The sequence below is a fragment of the Callospermophilus lateralis genome, chromosome 3 (assembly GCF_048772815.1).
Source record: "Callospermophilus lateralis isolate mCalLat2 chromosome 3, mCalLat2.hap1, whole genome shotgun sequence".
NCBI classification, from domain to species: domain Eukaryota; kingdom Metazoa; phylum Chordata; class Mammalia; order Rodentia; family Sciuridae; genus Callospermophilus; species Callospermophilus lateralis.
Genome location: NC_135307.1, coordinates 95,278,772 through 95,298,824, shown reverse-complemented (window position 1 = coordinate 95,298,824; position 20,053 = coordinate 95,278,772). Strand labels below are relative to the sequence as shown.

The 20,053-nt window shown below is 33.3% G+C and overlaps 1 protein-coding gene across 1 annotated transcript; it reads right to left on the bottom strand.

Annotated features, from left to right (window-relative positions):
* Positions 1–261: 261 nt before the first annotated feature.
* On the bottom strand, positions 262–17,128 carry Dtwd1 (DTW motif tRNA-uridine aminocarboxypropyltransferase 1). Its single transcript, XM_076848564.2, has 5 exons — positions 17,035–17,128; positions 11,949–12,259; positions 9,323–9,466; positions 7,716–7,974; positions 262–792 (listed from the first exon to the last, which is right to left on the bottom strand). Exons 2-5 carry the CDS (start codon positions 12,204–12,206, stop codon positions 545–547), a joined length of 909 nt encoding a protein of 302 aa, XP_076704679.2. The 5' UTR covers positions 12,207–12,259; positions 17,035–17,128; the 3' UTR covers positions 262–544.
* Positions 17,129–20,053: the final 2,925 nt, after the last annotated feature.

Genomic DNA, 20,053 nt, shown 5'->3' with positions numbered 1-20,053 from the left:
ACCATATGATTATTAACAATCTTCCCTTCAAAGATATAACAGGCAGATGCAAGAGGCGGTAAATGTTCATCACAGACAGTGAAGACTTAGAGAAATAGCACTAGAAACAAACTAGAGCTCTAATTCTAGGTGTGCCTATATTTGTCACTAACCTCAAACAAATCAGTATCAATTTTTTTTCAGCATAAACATTCTGACCTCATCTAAATCCAAAGGTAAAAAAGTATAAGTGAAAAAGAAACAAAGACCTCTAATCAAACATTTAATTATAATTACATAGATAAAACATTTTATTAAAATATAGCAATAAAAATGAGATATGCCAAAATTGAGCAAATAACTTTCAAAATAAGGTTTTTCAATCAACTTTATCTCCGAAAAATTGCCTCAGATACAATTTTGTTTTAAAAAAATATGGGTGAAAATGGAATTTTTTCAAGTAATATTGCAGCTATTATACACAATTATTTCCCAAGAATAAACAAAGCACAACTATAAGTTTATTAATTTTAGCAAAATAAAATGATAGGTGGCTTGTTATCAACTACTGGATATGTTTTGCTGTTTCCTTATCTCCAGAGCACTTGGCATTCTTTATCAAGTGGTACATAAAAGAGTAGAAAAATAAAAGATTGTCATATTGTCCTTTGTATTTTTCTTTTAATACATCAGTATGGTAGTCTACTAGAAAGTAGTAAATGGCTTCAATTGTGGAAAGGAAAGTATCTGGCTTTCCTTTTTGATGGCGCCAAAAACAAGTTTTTCTTGATTTCAATTCAACTTGTAACAACCCTGCCATAAAAAAAGAAAAAAGAAGAAGAAGAAAAAAAAGAAAAATTATAAATACTTTTTAACCAAGGGTGTGATACAATAATAATGAATTCTTTAATTATTTTAAGGACTTTAAAGAAATACATAGGTAAGTTGCTTCAATCCAAGTAAGATTATGATTTTAAATGTACTGAGATATATATAGAAGCAATATAAAACACAGAATGAAATCTTATCCATGAGTCATCCACCTTGTAGCAATGGAGGAAAAGTAGGTAACTTTTAATATACAAGTACTAGTCTTTTAAAACTTCAACCCATGTCAAGACTAAATTTACCAGTGTTCAAAAGGGTTTCATTTCTCTGAAAAACTGAATTTAGAATGTCATTCTTGAACCCACTGACAGAGATAGGAAACTTAATGGTCCTTAATACTGATAAAAGTTTACTTTTAGATTGTCACTTTTAGGCTACATCTTCATGATCAGACTACATAGAGCTATTTCTTTAGCTCCATCACATCCATGCTGCTTAGCCTCAATTACAGTCAGCTAGAAGAACTTGGTCTTATATATTTAAAGAGGAAATGATTAATGATGCAGAACTCTTTATCTTTTACAACTCAGATGTCAGCTTGCAAACCCAAAATGCTTTCAGCTCATCAGATCAGTACTTAAGTTTGTGTTATATTCATTAGCCATATTTTTAGCATATTGTATTTCAAAGGGAAAAATAAAAGAGAGAACGTAGCATCAAAATCAGTTAGTCCACTGACCAGTTAGGAACCTCTGAGTCATAAATGATTTCCTACTGTCAGATTTCACTTTTACACCAAAGCTACCTCAGAAATATAAAAAAATGAACAAGAAATAAATAAGAAATTTTAAGTTATTAAGAGATATGGAGGATCAAATGTCTAATAGGAATTCAAGAAGGAAAAAACAAATAGAGATAGCATTTAAAGAGATGATGCCTATGACTTTTTCAGGAATTATTTTTAAAAATGCAAAGCTACATATACATGAACCATAATGTATCCAAAGCAGAATAAATTCAATCTGTCTAGGACCAATACATAGTAATGTAACTGTGAAACATCAAGGAGAAGATTTTAAAAGAAGTTATTTAAAAGGGACAGATCACATGCAAAGGAATGATAAGTGACAAGAAACTTTATTCACAACAAAAGAATGTTGAAGACATTGAAATAATATTGTCAATATGTCAAAAAAGAAAAGAAAAGAAAAACCTGGCAACAAATTGCGTACGCAGCAGAATAATGCGTCAAGGAAAAGCATGAAAACATTAAAAACATTAATAAACAAAAACTGAACCATGCCAACAAGAAACCTATTTAAAAGAGTTCCTAAAGAATATATTTCAGGAGGGGGTAGAGAGAGAAGAGGGGAGGGGAGGGGGGAGGGGGGATAGTAGAGGATAGGAAAGGCAGCAGAATACAACAGTCACCAGAATGGCAATATGTAAATCAATGGTTGTGCAACTGATGTGATTCTGCAATCTGTATATGGGGTAAAAATGGGAGCTCATATCCCACTTGAATCAAAGTGTGAAATATGATATATCAAGAACTATGTAATGTTTTGAACAACCTACAATAAAAATTAATTTAAAAAAAAAAGAATATATTTCAGCAATGTATTGTATTATAAGAACGCTGAGCAAATAAAATGGTAAACATCTATGCAAATCCAAATAAAGGTTGCATGTATAAAACAAAAATGATAATATCTAATTTGTGGGCTCAAAATAAAGGACAGAACAAAAATAATGAATAGTAATAATAAGACTGTGAACCAGGAGAAGGCTGAATGAAGCATAAGTGTACCAAGTCCTTACATTGTCTAAAAGGACAGGTTAAAATATTGTTTGGTTTTGAACATTTTAAAGTGACATATCCACAATCCTCTGAAAGAATTCAGAAAGGAATTTTAGAAAAATTTCATTCAATCAAAGAAAAGCCAGGAAAACATATTTTAAAATATTCAAATAGAAATAAAAATTAAGACAGTAAAAACAGATCCAAATATATCAATATTCACAGCAATTATAAATCTGCTATTTAAAAGATAGATTATCAGCCTGAAACATGAGAAATATAACCTCTACAGAGTTTTCATTCAATATTGCATGAGGTCTTAGTTAACATAGCAAAAAGAAAAATAAAATTAGTTAATGAATTGATCACATGAGAACTGGAAGGAATACAAGTGATATTATTTGCACAGAAAATGCAAAAATCTATAAAAATTTAAAATATACTAACTTAAGTTAAAGAAAGATTTAAAATAAACAAGAGACTAAAAGGTATAAACAAAGATTTATAAATTCCACACTAAAAAATCTTCCTCAAAATCTACCAAAAAGAAATTACAAAGATGAACCAGACTGCAAAGATATTTCAAAACACTAGAGGATAAATAAAACACTAGAAATTTCACAGAAAATAGCACGTGTATACGGCAAAATAAACAAAATGCTGCTCAATACAATTAGTAACTAGATAAATGCAAATTAATACCATAACGAGACAGCATTTATACACAACAGACTTGGAAAAAGCAGACACATGACATACCAACATAGGAGGGATTATGAATCAATGGAAACTTTTATATATTAATGAGTATGAATTTATAAACCCACTTTGAAAATAATCTGGCATTATCATACAAAGCTGAACATTTTCATATTCAACAACCAACCAAACAATTCAACTGCTAGGTATGTTTCTTAGGGGAGTTTGCATATGTACAATAATGTTTATAGAAGCACTATTTATAATAGCAAAACCTAGAAATAACCCAAGTGCTTCATCAATAGGAGATGAGACTATATGAGTATATTCATGTAGTCAGACATCAAATAAGACAACACATAACTTATGAAAACACATGCATACAACATTACAATCAAAAAAACCCAAAAGAATGAAAAACACAGAATTCAGGAAAATAATTTACTGTCAGAGGGAAAGGGGAATGACATGGGATAGAAAAACCAATGGAAATTATTGATATTATTCTGGTGCTGGGGCTCTTCACTGTTCATTATATCACTCTGCTCTATAACTTAATATTACATATTTTTAAAAATAAACATAATAACTTACTTTAAAATGTAATATAACATCCTCACTCTCCCACATCCCCCAAAATCCCAACTCTTTGCCAATATACATAGTGACAGAACTGGGTCTGGAAGTCAACTCCCAGCTCAGTTCTTTCCATTACACTTAGAATACAAACTAATCACACCCCCATGGATCAAAGACCAAATTCCCAGGCATGATATTTAAGGGCATTCACAATTTGAATTTCTCTAGTTTTTTCTGCCATTTGCATATGTATATATTGTAGACCATATTAAATCAGTTTTTTAAGTGCTAAATTATTTTTAATATCTTTATGCATATGTCATTCTTTTGTCCTGAAATGTTCCCCCTCACCAATTTATTCAATATTTCAACAGATAGCAACTCTAAGAATCTTTCAGAGATTCCAGGCAGTCTCCTATATAATGCTACTGCACTTCACCCCCAGTGAATTTTCTTATCTGTTTACCTGTTTATCTGTTTCCTAAAATCGATTATTTAGCAGAAAATGCCCAATACTTCTCGACATCTACTCTCTTTTTTTCTCATGTTAACCAACTTTCAATTCTTTTCAGTGTGGCATGTGTCCAGCTAAAAAACAATTATCCAGCCTTCCTTATAGCCAAGTTAATCATGTGAACCAGCTCTGGCCAAAGAGAAAAAAACTAACATCTATAAGGAGAACTTCAGGAATGTAATTATTTTCTATTTGTTTGACTTTTGTATTAATAAACACACACACACACACACACACACACACACACACACACACACATATCTTTTGCCTCTTGTCTTGCCTAGAAAAAATGTCCTACCTCCATGACAAGCTACATGAGGATGGAAGAAATAGTGAATGAGGAAAACAGAAGTATGAGCTCTTAATAGCATTGTGAAGTCCTTATACCAACCCTAGGCTATACACCTCTGGACTTTTTTGTGTGAAAAGTAAACCTGATACTTGTTTAAAAGGTTCTAACTAGGCTTCTGTTCCATGCAGCTGAACACAACTATAATTGATAGCTACTGTAATCACTGAGAGGGCACAGTTTGCCTTATTCTCCTTTGCTTCCCTCAAATCTAGGACACTGCCTATCCAGTAATAGGTATTCAACAAATATATGGCACAATATTCAATAAATAATGGAATAAATGGAAAAATAAAAAAATTCTGCATTTAAAGTATTCTGTCTAGGTAGTTTAAAAACATTTCAATTTAAACAATTCTGATTCAAAGACAAACAATAGTTATACCAACCCAAACTAAGACTAAGTCCTTTTAAAACATTTGTATCAATGTTAATTACCATCAAGAGGTAAAGGCAGACATTTGAAAATGTTCTAAGTTCTTAACTATCCTTAAACTCTTATTTCTCTAATATTTCTAATTATGTTCTAAAAATGTTAAATATAAAAATAAATGTTTAGTAGTTATCACCACTAATCCAATATGTTTTAAAAATATGCTTTAAAATATGTAGGAATCTTTAAAAATATGTTGAATTACATAAAAATTAACATTTAAAAAATTCAACATATATATTTTAAAAATTCCCTTTCTAGTATATCTAGCAATTAATAACTTTTAAAGGAGAGAATTACAAATAGTTTTTCCCTCCAAAATTGTTCCTGAATTTCTCCAACTGCAAAATGAGAAATTCTTAACCTATCTATGGTTGTTTTAAGAACTGAACAGGGTAATTCGTACAAATAGTCTTCAACTCAGAATAGTTTGACTTATGACTTTTTTTGTTTATAATGGTACAAAAGCAATATGCTTTTTTATAGAAATTATTCTTCCAATTTTCACCTTTTCCCAGGCTAATGATATGTGATACCATATACTGGTGAGATACTGGGCAGCAACAGCAGAGAGGTGCAGCTTCTAGTCAGCCATGTGATCTGGAGGGCAAACAACTGTTTTTTATAGTCCACAGTGTTGCTAAGCTATGATGTTTGGTAGGTTAATTATTTAATTCAATTTCAACTTAATGACATTTACAATTTATGCTAGGTTTATCAGAATGCAACCTACTATAAGTCAATGAGCATCTATATATAATACAACACATTAACACAGTGAGTATAATGTAGGCAATGCTTATAAAAAGTACCACTTTAAAGATTTTGTCAGTACAATCAGAAAGAAGGCTAATTTTCATAAGAAATTACAGTATACATAATTTTTAATAATTTGGACCACCCACTACAAAAGGAAACCAATTGTCTTCCTTATTTCCCCAAAGCTTCTATGGTCAATCTTCAAAAATGTTATGTCACCCTATTCTTGTAGTTTTAGGTTAACCTTTTGTGATTAAATTAGGCACTCCATTTTTCTCTATGTAATGATTTAGATCTTAGCTGAACCCCCAAAGCTCATATTTAAAACAACTCATAGAAATTTAGAAGTAAAATTATTGGGTTAGAAGAGTCTTAACCTATATCAATGAATTAACACTTGAATGGATTAATTGGGTGGTAATTATAGGCAGGTAGGTGTGGCTGGAAGAGGTGAGGCACTAGAGGCATGCTTCTGGGTTTTATATTCTGTCCTTGGTGAGCCAGAGCTCTTTATGCCTACTGATAGCCATGTCCTGAACTGCATTCCTCCACCATGCCCTTCTGTCCTGACGTTCTGCCTCACCTTGAGCCCAGAGCAATGGAGATGATCATCTATGTACTGAGACCTCTGAAACCCTGAGCCCCAAATAAATGTTTCTCCTCTAAAATTATTCTTGTGGGGTCTTTTGGTCACCAGTGGTGAAAAAACTAACTACAACACACTGTTGTGTTTTGATACACAGAGAAAATTACCCCCAGAAATTTATTTCATGATGTTTAAGGGATTTAGAAAACTTTTAAAAATTATGATCTAGGGGCTGAGGTTGTGGTTCAGTGGTAGAGCGTTTGCCTTGCACGTGTGAAGCACTAGGTTCAGCACCACATAAATAAATAAATAAATAAAATAAAGGTATTGTGTCATATACAACTAAAAAAAACTTTTTAAATGGGCGGGTGGGCGGGAAAAAAAAATCTGATCTAGCACAGAATTGAAACATACACTTTCTATGTGAATTGGGAAGAAGTAACAGAAATCCTTTGTACAAATCTATTTTGGGCAAATCTAAAGTACAAAAGACTTTGAATAATCTCTTTCTTAAATAGTTTTGCAGAGGATTTTGACTTATCTTCTTTCATTTGCTCCTTGTAATTACCATGTTAAGGTAATAATTGGCAAAGCCCCAATTATCCCCTGCTCCTACTGGCTCCTTATTGTACCATGGGGAATAATTGGGGCTTTCCAAATATGACCTCTATACATGTGAAATACCAATTTCTGGAGAAGCCAAGTTACTTCCACAAGAAACAACCCATTTTTGTTATAAATCATTGGTTTCCCATTTTAAAACATTTTATTATTTGATAGGATTAAGCTGAACTAACTCTAAACCTCAGTTTAATGTATTAGAAATTATGTTTTCATTATCTTATTATGAATTCTGAAATTAAGAATGCACTTAAAAATGTGAAAATGTACCTTTTGCCAGACTTTACAGAGAAAATAATTCCAAATGTTTTACCAGTGTAAAGTGTTGAGAAGCCTGTAATTTAACTTTCAAATGGTTAAACACTATTACACACACACACACACACACACACACACATCTAATATAGGAAGAGAAATAAGGCAAATGTATACATATTAAATATAATTTTCCTTTTTACTATAAATCTGAAGTTTTTTGAAAATAAACATTGATAGAGGAAGAGCAATCTAAATAAATAAATAAATAAATAAATAAATAAAACCAAACAAACCTTTTTTTGTCCTTACCTTGAAGTCGCTCATCAGAGAATATTTTGTTTGTTTGGTTCCAGGTGCTATCTATAAAGATAATTTTTTTCAATATTGTGTTTTTACACATACTATCATTCAAATCATAGTCCTCCTGATCTTCAATTTTTTTTCGTTTAAAAGATGGCTTATCAAGGTCATCCTTTTGGCCTCTACTTTTATTTTGACTCCTTTTTTCCAAGTGAAAAGAAATATCTTTTATTGAGATAGACTGAGGTCCAGGAAAAACAAGTACAACCTAAAACAAACAAACAACAACAACAAAAAAACTGAGGTTAGTTGTGTGCTATGATCAAAAAAAGTTCAAAAGTGACCTAAAACTTTAGGGAGAAAATATGTTGAATATGTGAGAAACAAGTATTAGGTTAGTCCTACTGTACATGTTTCTTCAATATTCATGATAAAGTTTTTGGCTCTTCCCTAATAATCTAAAATCATAATAACCTTCTTAAAGTATTACTTCAAAATAATTTATTCACTGATTGAGAGGGCAAAGTTAACTGTATCTTGAATTAAAAATCAAAAGTACATTTCACAAGATAAAAAGGCAAAGTGCATGATACTTTATAAAAGAACCACTGACTACTACTCAATGATTAAATACTATTTTCACCTACATGATAAGCAAAGATACATATATAGTGAATGCTAGCAAGGAATTGATATAATGGGTCTTTATAGCCATTATTAATTGTAGGGTTCAATAGTATAATACAATGTGTTCCATTTAATCAACATAAGTGTATCTAGCTGACCAGAGAAGGAAATAAAAATATATTCCTAGATCTAAAACTCAGATATTATTTACAAACACAACTTAGTAAATAAATTCAATCAAAACATATATAAATTGATAAGAAAACCAAGTTCTTTCTGAAACAAATGAATATATAAATTTTTTAATTTGTTTCTAGGTTAGCCACACTCACAATGGCCCCCAGGAAACCTAAAGAGTTTAATGTTTCTTTCAAAAGTACCCGAGGCCTAATTTCTGAGACCTATTTATTGTAAGACCAGTAATATCCCACTGGTATAATAATATAAACTATGTGAAAACCAATTGAGAATCTAGACATGAACAAGGAAAACATCTGAGCAGTCAAGACATGTATTTTTCTAAAAAAAAGCTATGTATTAAGCTTTTATTTTAGAAAAAAATCATGAAAAACCTTCTATCTCAGTCTTTCTTTTCTTCTTATAGAGATACTCCAACAACATTTCTAATTTGGTATCCCAGTCTGCCTCAAATTAGATCAGCTACATACTGTATTAGAGATGGGAAAATGATGAGAGAAGAAAGAAAAAGCAGGCATTGTAATACTGGCAGAGAGTAAAACCCTAAAGAAATAACATAGAAAAACTATGAAAATTTAGCAGAAGATTCCAAAAAGCATAATAGTTTAGGATCATTTGACCTGTGAAGACACCAATGAAGTAAACTACATGTTGTTTAATGTTATATGAGTATAACACTAGATTATTAAGAAAAATATCAAATTGTGTTTAAGTTAGTTCAGAAAAGCAACTGGTGTTTAAAATTAATTTTCATATTTAATATGAAGAGTTGTAAAAAATAAGCTTCCTACTTCATGGTCTTTTTCCTCATACTCTGGAATACAAGGGTATGTGTAAATGTTCACAAATTCAGGTGCTAAGAGTTTTGCATGTATAGCAGTACTTTTGCCATCTGTTTCATTTGGATGTTTAATGATGTCGATCTTCAATGGAAGCTAAAGTGAAAGGAGAAAAAGACAAATGAACAAAACAAATATAAAAATTATAATTTTTATGTTAATAAAAAGTCTATAAAACAGCAAGTTCACACTAAGTTTCTATAATCATATTTTTCTAAATCAGAATATTAAAAATGGTGAAAGTCAAAACAAAACAAACCCAAATTTCTTCCTCAATATTGTTAATCATATTATAGATCAAATATTTTCAACTCATTTAACACACAATCTGCTCCTAAAGCAAAGATCTAGTGTTATTTTACTTAATTTCTATGGGTAATGAGTCCAATTCCTCACATTTCAGTATTTTTGCCAAGAATATTTTTTATAATTCCTATAAACTCTAGGTTTGTTTATTTTATGCTATTTTTAAAGGAAATGCAATGTTGAACAATACTTAAGATTTAAAAATCAAGCTGAAATTCTGTTCCTTACAGATCCTCTCAAGCCAAAGGTATCCTCTATTTTAAATGTAGTGATTTTCAGCAGTACATTTTAACAGCATAAATAACTATCAATTAGAAAAACAGTAATAGGTCTAAGAGATGTAATCTTTCTATCACAAATAACTTTCTTCAAAATCACCTTGCCCACCTTCCCCTACTATTCATTTTGTTATGGATTACACCTGCCTCTAGACAAAAATACACTCTCTCGGATTTCTTGAGTTAGAGATTTTCATTATTTTACTTTGATTTATTTGGTTTAGCTCTCTTTATAATGCCTATACACATCATGTATTCAGCCATAACCATGAAAATGTAAGCTACATCTTCCCCATTAGTATATAAGAACCCCTCCTGAGATGGGTTCTTTACTTCAGAATTTAAAAGACGTTTTAAAATGCTATTTTAAAACAAATTTCCTACCATCTTCAAGTGCCCATTCCATACTAAACAGGCAAGATTCTAGGAATTTGCTCTGAAATAAAAACTATTTTTCTTGTATTTTAAACTACACATTTTAAACAAAGTTACAATTCTAATAATTTTAATGTATATTATACCTGTGAAGCAATTGCCACAATCAAGATAATGATTTGCCACTACCAAAAGTCTTCTGTTTCTCCCCCTCTTCCTCAACTACTACACTCCCAATCCTCAGGTAATCTAGATGTCACTTTAGATTGGTTTACTTTTCTATAATTTTGAAATAGATGAAATCATATAGTAAGTATTCCTCATCTTCCCTCTTTAACTGAGAATAATTATTTTGAGATTCATCCATATTGTTGTATCATTATTTCCAAAGCTTTTTAAAAGGAGCAGTTGCTGCACACTACTACGAGGAAGGCCCAATTTCATACATAACTTTTTTTTTCTGGACAATTATGTAAATAACATACACCAAAAAGACCTTATCCATAAATAAGTACTTTAAATAGTTTTCAGTTAGGGTTTCAAACACCATTATCTGCTACCCTTCCCACTTAGGCCCAGGGATCAATTATACATTAGAGTCAATTGCTTCAATCATCAAACCAACTTCTATTTATAGAAAATTTACCATTTAAGTAGGCAGTTCACAAATGATTTTACATCAGTCTATTTCTGGCTGAGCTCTACATCAGACTTTCCTCATGAAGCTCAGTCTCAGCTGACACTATATTCCCTTTCCCCAGGATCTCTGAGTACCAGGTTAGCATTATCTTAACCCAGGTAAAGTAGGAAGAGAATAGAAAGGAAAAAAAAATAGAAAGCAGATCATAACAAAGTATTTTTAATTCTATTATTAATAAAACTGATTTCATTATATGATTGATGAGTTTAATATTCCAAAAGCTATCACCAATATTTTTGACCACCTGGCTATCTTGAAGGATATAATTTATAGCAAGGATACATGACTCTCATTAATGAATTTTTTAAATCTTGTGCCTAACCTAATTTATAAATTACCCAATAAAAGGGAAAGTTTTATGGACTAAATTATCTAAATATCAGACAATATGCAAAATTTGTGACCCCAGAACCCAATCCAGGTACTGTTAGTTCTCAATGAATAAGTCTAAGATTTCTGATGCTATGAAGAGCACAAAAACAGATCAAATTATAGAAATAGATGTTTGCGTTCTATATTCACATATTTTATAGGATGATATATCTTAAATAATTGAGAGGACAGTGTTAACAATAATTGTGTTTACCAGAGGGCAGTTTGAATTTTCATTAAAAAAATTTGTTTTCATAATGACATTATTTATCCAGTTTATCAATTACATTAAAACCAGCACATATGAAACATCTTTTGAAAATCTATTTTCCGGGCTGGGGATGTGGCTCAAGTGGTAGCGTGCTCGCCTGGCATGCGTGCGGCCCAGGTTCGATCCTCAGCACCATATACAAACAAAGATGTTGTATCCGCCAATAACTAAAAAATAAATATTAAAATATTCTCTCTTTCTCTCTCTCTCTCTCTTAAAAAAAAAAAAAAAGAAAATCTATTTTCCTACTTTCAAACAATTAAATATCTTACCAACCTTCACAAGTGGAATCTGTTCAATAGGTACATTTTCAACTGGGACATAACATGTATAGCAGTAAAACATCCTTGAACCACCACATTTGAGACACTTTGATCTCCCACTTTGCTGAGCTTTTTGAAGAACTTCTTGAGATGCTAAGCACAAGTTTTGAAGGGGATTTTCTGAAGCTATGGAAGTAGTTTTGTTTGTTTCCACAAATTTTGAATTATTTTCTTCGATTTCTTTAAGAAATACAGATGGATTGAGAGACATTCTTCCTTCAAACTGGAGTTTAACATCTACTTCTAAAACACATTATAGGTGCACTGTGAATAAAAAAGTTGAAAGGTGCAAGTTAAAACAGGAAATATTTTACAGTTTCCACAAAGAAAATTACTCAGTTTAATTCACAACTGTATGCTGGTGTTAGTACTTATTAAGAAATATTAACAGTTTTAAAGCCACTGAATTGGCATACTTTAAAACATAAAATTAAAAAGCAATAAACTCACAATAGCAAATTACAGTTATATCTTTGGGTTCTTCCTTCCATAAAAATAGAAAGATGCTATCCTAAAAAAAATATTTCATATATAAAGTTTAGGCACTGACAATCAATTTTCTAGCTCCCTTTTTGTTCCAGAGATAGAAATTTTGTTTTATAAATATTAAGAATTCAGTGGTTTCATATCCTGGTATCAGCCAGGAATATATTCAACTCTACACTGACCTTGAATTGACACTGCATAATATCATGTCCCTAAATCTCATCCTGGACTCTAATGAAAATATCAGTAAAATTTTGTTGGGTATTATAATATAATTAAATATGTGTGTATGTATATACAAATATTTCTATCCACAATTCCTGGCTCGTAACTCTTTCCCCTTCTTCCCAGCAGATCACAGAAACTCTAATCTTAAATTTTCATACCCACCTTGTCTGATTGTGAATGATAAGACTCAGGATTTCAGAAAGGATTCTAACCCATGGAGGAAGGAAGGCCAAAGAATCTAATAGAAGGACTTACTGAGTTCCCCATCCAGTCTATTAGCAATTATGCCTATACAATATAGTCTCCTTAAAAATCCAAAGGCACAGGGTTTGGGAGTTTCTGGATAGCTAAACACTTGGAGGTTCCCAGAAAGGTGAATGAGGACTCACCCACAAGCCAGGAGGCCCACCTTAGCTCTTCCACATGGATAAAGATCTTGCATTAGGAACTACTCAGACCTTTCCCTGTGTATCACTTAATTGGCTGCATATTTGTATACTTTAAAATATCCTTTATTTAAAAAACAGCAAAAGTTAGTACAGTATTTCCATGAATTCTGTGAGCCATTCTAATAAATTAATCAAGTTTGAGGAGGGGGCTGTGAGAATCTCAATTTATAGCTGGTAAGTAAGAAGTTCTGGGGCCCAAACTTGCAACTGTGTCTGAAACTGGATCTTCCTTGGGGACAGAGCCCTCACTCTGTGGAATCTGACATTATCTTCAAGTAGTGTTCAATTGAATTAAATTAGAGGATACTCAGTTAGTATCCACTGCAGACTTGCTGGATGGGGAGAAATCTCTACACCTTTTGAGGTCACAGGAGTTTTCTGTTTCCATTATGGTGTGAGAGGACACGAAAAATAAGAAAGACACTTTGTATTTCCTAAGACAAATATGTTCTAAAAGATACATTCCTCTACAACTTAAAGCACATATAACATATCCACTATACAGAGAGACATCTATTATCAGTTATCATTTATAAAACATTCTATAAGGTGAAATAAATTATATTAAAATTTAAATTTTACAGAGTACCATTTGATTAACATTGTCCATTCAAAGAATTTCTACTGTTTTCTAAAATTATTCAGCATTCAAATTCCTGAGTACCAAAGATAAAATAGTAAAATAAGTTTTCCCACTTGTGTATTCTTCATGGAAACATGATGGCTGCCAAAATTGCATACCCTGGTGCAAGATATCTTTCAAAGGAGAAGAAAGACTGGGCCCTGTTAATTTGATGTGCATTCCACAGTTGTAAAATGATTCTCTTACTATAAAGCTATATGGCATTGTGGTGTTTATGAAACTCCAGGCACTGTTGAGTACAAACAGTAACAGGAGAAATGTTATAATTCCCAACAGGAAACTAGCTGGGCCTCCTAAGGAAAATGTGAACAAGAAGTCCAGAGAAGAATAAATATACAACATAATTTGCCATCAAGAAGTATGTGACACTAATTTTAATTATTCATTAAGAGTTTCTTTTTAGATTGTAAATCCCAGTGAGCTTGAGACTCAAAGGTATGTTAAAAAAAAAAAAAAAAAAAAAAGAATGCTGGTAGTCACTGAAAGAAAAGGAAAACGCACTTGCCAAATTTATCCCAGGGAAAAACCAAAATATACATAGTAGATATTTCTGCCATGTACTGATAGGCACAGATTTATATCTGAGGTTGTTCAGCAAAGGTGATTTTTAGAATGAGCAAATAGAATACATCTACTTCGAATGCCACTCCAAATCACCTTCCTAAAAGTGGCTTTTTAGTGAACATGCTTTAACAACTAGTAGAATATGAGATATTTAGACACTACCCTTTTCTTTTTTGAGTCTCAAAAGAAATTAGCAATCACATGAAAATCTTGTTTATCTCTAGAAAATGTACATACGGAACCAAATATTTTCTATACATTGTTAGATGTTTTACAGAGTCCACCTACACATTAAGGGAAGGAAAAAAACAAACAAACCTTAAGATAAAAAATTTAATCTAGGGACAGAAGCAGCATTAAAAGTTTGGGAAGAGATCCTCTAAGTCCCCAGAAATGAGAACTACAGTCAGCCAACAAAGTTTCAATGATCACAAGCCATCCAGTACAGCCTTGCTGCATTCAGGATGCTAATTATGTTTTGTCCACACCCTGTCAGTCTGGGTTTGTTCTGGTGTCACCTGAGGTACCTTCTGAAAAGCATTTTAAGACTAAGCATTCTGAGTTATCCAAATCAAGGCCTTACCAAAAAAAAAAAAAAAAAAGGGACTGGACTAATTCTGGGTATACATGTGCACATGTGCTGCCAAACAGCTTGGCCCAGACATGGTGGGGTTGAAGAATCCAATTCCTGTGGATGCTATGAAGTTCAACATAATTTTCTGATATTCAACAGAAAATTATTTGCATATATTCCAGAGCTCACAATGTACACTCTCTTGAGATGTCTCAGAAATATAACCCTGAATGTCACTAACTTTCCACCCACATAACCAAGTAGAGATATTATGGTTATCTCTACAAAATATTTTTTTTTCTCTACAAAAATCAAACAACAGAAATATCTGAGATAGTGAAAGGAAAATATTTCTGGCTCTTTCCAGTGTCTCATCAACACACTCTCATCTGTGGCTGAAGTAGCCACATAAAAAAAGGCCAAGAGGTTGTAAATCATGAAGAGCTTCCTCCAAAGGTCTCTGAAACCATATGATTGGAAATATACTCTGACCTAGCCAGTAGCCTACTTTAAATGTGTTCAAATAGTTTGTTGCAAACATGACTATTCAAAACCTTCAAAACATACTTGCTAATATCAAATATATTTGGAGAAATGTAACTGGAGTTGTGGAGATTAAAGATAAAACATAATGAGTATTCCTAAGAAATTAACAAATACCTGATGGTATATCCACCATTCTGTAACTCAAGCTGAAAAAAAGAATGTTTTCACTCCTCCTTTTATTTCCCAAAAAACTAATTAAACTCACCAAATTGCACCATTTCTACCTTTCACATAACTTTCTATTTTCAGACTCAAAGTCAGGACACTAATTCAGTTTCTTATCAAGTTATATGTGAGGTAGGGCAATCTCTTACACCTGTTTACCTCTTAAAACTTATAATTAGTTCCACATATTTGACACAGAAAAATGTACTTAATTTAGAAGCAACCTTTCAGAGAAGATTCACTCCTAACATTCAACTCTGCAAAAGCAGAATTCTTTCCTGATCTCAGATTCTTATGTAACAGGAGATAATCAACAAATATTTGTTAACTCAATCAAAACCATTCTGAGAAAAAGGTATACAATATGCATCTCATCTCATTACTGAATTACCTCACAAACTACCTCTGTAAGCCATCTGCAGCCTGTACAAGCAGTACCCTGGCAACTTTTCTCCCCACCTCATCCCCCACACACAAAAAAATAATAATGTTAAAAACTCCTCGCTTTTCCGTTATTCTAAGCTGACTCGCTTCCCAATAGAACATTATCTAAAATTCCCCTGTCCTTTGTTGTGGACCATTTCCGTACTGGATAAAACTCACTTCAAAAAAAATTTTTTTTTCTGGAGTATTTTCAAGAACTGGTCACATAATATGTACAAGTTCAACATTTTTTTTTTTTTTTTTTTTTTTTTAATCCAAGATACCACGGTTTTTTATACAGGACTGATGGCTCCTTACACAGCATCCAACATACAGTAGGCACACTGTCTTAAGTTTTTCAAAGTAGATGGGGTCCAATCATAAATAGTTCTTACACGTTGCTATCTTAAGTACTGATTTTATCATTCAACTCCATGGAACTGGCACGTGAAAACTGACTTCCTTATTTGCCTTACATACCCCCAAAAGAATTTAGACAAATGAATCAAACGCCTCCCTATGCTTATTATGTAACCATAATCTTAGGATTTTAAATACACTGTATGACCTAAGTACCCCTGTGTCTGTTTTAAGCTTCTTCCACGACTACCAATTTTCCGCAAACCCCTCCAGAAACTAAAAATTAAAGGATGGGGTCCTTAGAGGACTGACTTTGCCATGATAGACATGATAGAGGGAAAGAAAGCATCGTGTTGGGGGAGGATTTTTTGTTTTGTTTTGTTCTGCGGAAACATTGGGAAGCCTTTTTTCCCAAAGGTCCCTCAAGACTCTCAAGCCCCCGCGCAGGGACCAAAGTCCTCCTCACAGGTGACACCCAGCACAACCTCTGCGAGGGTCCTGACAAGGAAGGTTCACTTCCCACGGCCGCAAGGCTCGGGCCATACCACTCGTCTCTAGACACGCGCAGAGACCAGCACCGGGATAGCAGAGGGATGCAGACCTGCACAACCCGCGAGTCCTCTCACGGCTCCACGCGTCTTCCGCTCCGCCCAAGGCCGAGGGGCGCTCCGGGCAGTGATCGCGCGGACCCAGCGGAGCGCTTTCCAGGAGACACCAGAGGGCGGAGCCAAGCCGTTGCTGGAGCTGAGCGCCACGCCGGCCCCAGAGCGGAGGTACCTACCGCGCCGAGAGCCAGGCAGAGTTGGACGGGAAATCCCGCCCAGTCACTCAAGCCTCTCAAGGCGGCGTAACTTTTGTTCCGGGAGACTCCAGCAGAGAACAAGGCCGGGACGTCCGCGGCCTGGTCTCGGAATCGCCAGACTCACAGTTTCCTTCTGAGTCTGGGCGGTGCCACAGAACTGGAGAAGTTCTCGAAGTACACATTCAAGCCTTAGTTGCAGTGAGTTGTAAAGAAATGCTGATTCCCCAAGAGCACTTTCCACTTTATCAATCCCCAGAACATTTTACTCATGAGAATTTAGTTCAATTACTTTTCTGTGACTGTATCAAGATAACATTTCGTCTGCTGAATAGTTACTAGAAAAAGTTTGAATATTGATGAATTGGCTTGCATAAAAACATGTAAACAGAGTTGGTACACTTAGCCTTTTTCGGATTTGAAATTAATATGTTATTAAGCCATTTTTCAATGCCCCACATTAAAGAAATCCTAACTGAAGAAGTGCATGTTACCGATTGTAAGATTCAGAAGCAGAATAGTCAAATATTGAGCAATGTATTTATTAAGTAGTATACTATGAATTGAGCAAGTCAGAGCTAAGGGACAGAGCTTTGCCCTGGATATGCTGGATATGTTTACGATGTAAAGTATGAATTGTACAGAAAATACAATATGATAGGGATTTCAGAAAAGCTCAGAATAGGGTAGTCAATGAAGGCTCATTGATTGGATTTGGGTAAGGCTTCAAAGAATGGTTATTATTTAGAGCACTGTTTTCCAGCTGGAAAGGGGATTGTATAGGAACCATTGGTACAGGTCTTGACACATTTGTAATAAAGAAAATCTCTTTCACTTTTTAAATAATGGAATAATAAAACAGAGTAGAAATGTCAGGGCATGGAACTTAGTAAAGTATTGCTTTATAGAGCCATATATATATATATACACATATACACACTAGGTTGTTTATATAAATAAAGTGTATTTCTTGTTGTATAGTATCTGAAGAGTTTGAAAGCCACTAATTTAGGGAGAAAGATGAACTTTCTGGTTAGAGAAAGCAGCAATGGTGAAAAGTCTCTAAGCCAGGAATAAATAATTCACAAGTATTTTCTTTTTGAAACCAACTCTTACCAAAGCAGTTCAGTTATACAAATTAAAAAGAAAATGATACAATTTACTAGAATACTGGGTTGCTATGTCTGTGTATAAATTACTGGAAAATATAGTAGCCTAAAACAATCATTTTATCATTTTCATAAATTACATAGTCAGTGGAGCACAGTGGATCAACTTTTCTCTGGTAACTCAACTGAGAAGTCTGCATACTAGCAGAGGTCCTGTTTATAACATGTGCTGGGCTTCCTCACAGACTTCTTAATAGGCCCAGAGCTCCAAAAAGAAATGTTTCTTCCTTCCTCACATCCTTCCTCCCTTCCCTTCCCTTCCTTTACCTTATTTTTCCTTCCTTTCCTTTCTTTCCTTCCTTCTTTCAACTTACCTTCAAAAAGTAACAGAAATGAGTCCTTTCCAGATTATAGGGGAGAAGACAAAACTCACTTCTCAAAAGTTGGTCAAAAATTTGTGGCCAATTTTTGTTAAGCCAACATACTGAATTTACTGCTATAACAAAAAAAAAAAAAAAAAAACCAAAATATCAGAGGCTCAATTAAAAAAAAAAAATGTCTAACAAAAGAGCCATTGTGAATGTCCCTAGTCAGAAGAACTGTTATACTCAAGGACACAGGCTTTACTTTTTTTTTTCCTTTTGGTAGAGAGGTTCTGCTGCTCCTAGGATTTGGGGTCCATAGCTTATTGATATGAATGAAAGCCAGGTGTGGTAGTAGGCACCTGTACTCCCAGCTGCTCCCAAGGTACTTGGGAGGCTGAGGCAGGACAGTTGTAAATTCAAGGCCAGCATGGTCAACTTAGTGAGACCCTGTCTCAAAATAAAATAAAATTTTAAAGGATGGGTATGTTGCTCAGTGATACAGCATGGGCCTAGCAAGCATCCTTGGTTCAATACCCAGTATCACAAAGTCCGGGTGGGAGGAAATGAAGAAAAGAAGAAAGAGGAATGATGAAAATTATCGAAGTTAGCCCTAAAAATTGGATATATCAATTTGGCCAGAATTTGATCCCACTGCCCCGACATGAAATACAAGAGAGACTGGGAAATATAGAAAAACATAAATATTGATAATTACTAATAGTTCGCCACTGTGTTCTCAGTTAGTATCTCCAAAGGAAATTGCTTTGAAATATTTTGAATAATTCTTCTGATATTACTCTACCTGTCTTAATATACTGCAGTTTCTTGTTTTTCAAATTTAGACATTATCCATTGTCTTTCTCCTGTGGAGGAAAATGATATAGTTAGTTCTTTCTTGACATCATCCCCAAGTAATTAACAGTCACTCTCTCCCTATCCACACATTCTTCCTGTCCCCTCATCTCAAAATATTGATTGATAATTTTTTGTTAAGTAAAAAGTTAGTGTTACCTCTATTATGTTTAAGTAAATATTCAATCTGATGTCGCATAGTATACTGTGATCACATTGACTTTTAATATAAGATTTTACTTTCCTTAATAATTTACTTTTTATGTAATTATTAGTAATCTGTCCTCAAACACAGCCAAAATGATAAAGCACAATACATCACTATAGCAGATATTTTTTTCCTTACATCTATTCATTGTACAGTATTACCACCACTAGTCCATTCAAGATGAGTAACTTTCACTAATCCAAAACCACTGTCTTCTGTTGGATCACTTGTACCTTTTTTTTCTTTGTTTAAACATTTGTTTTTGTGAAAAACATTCTCTAGTACAT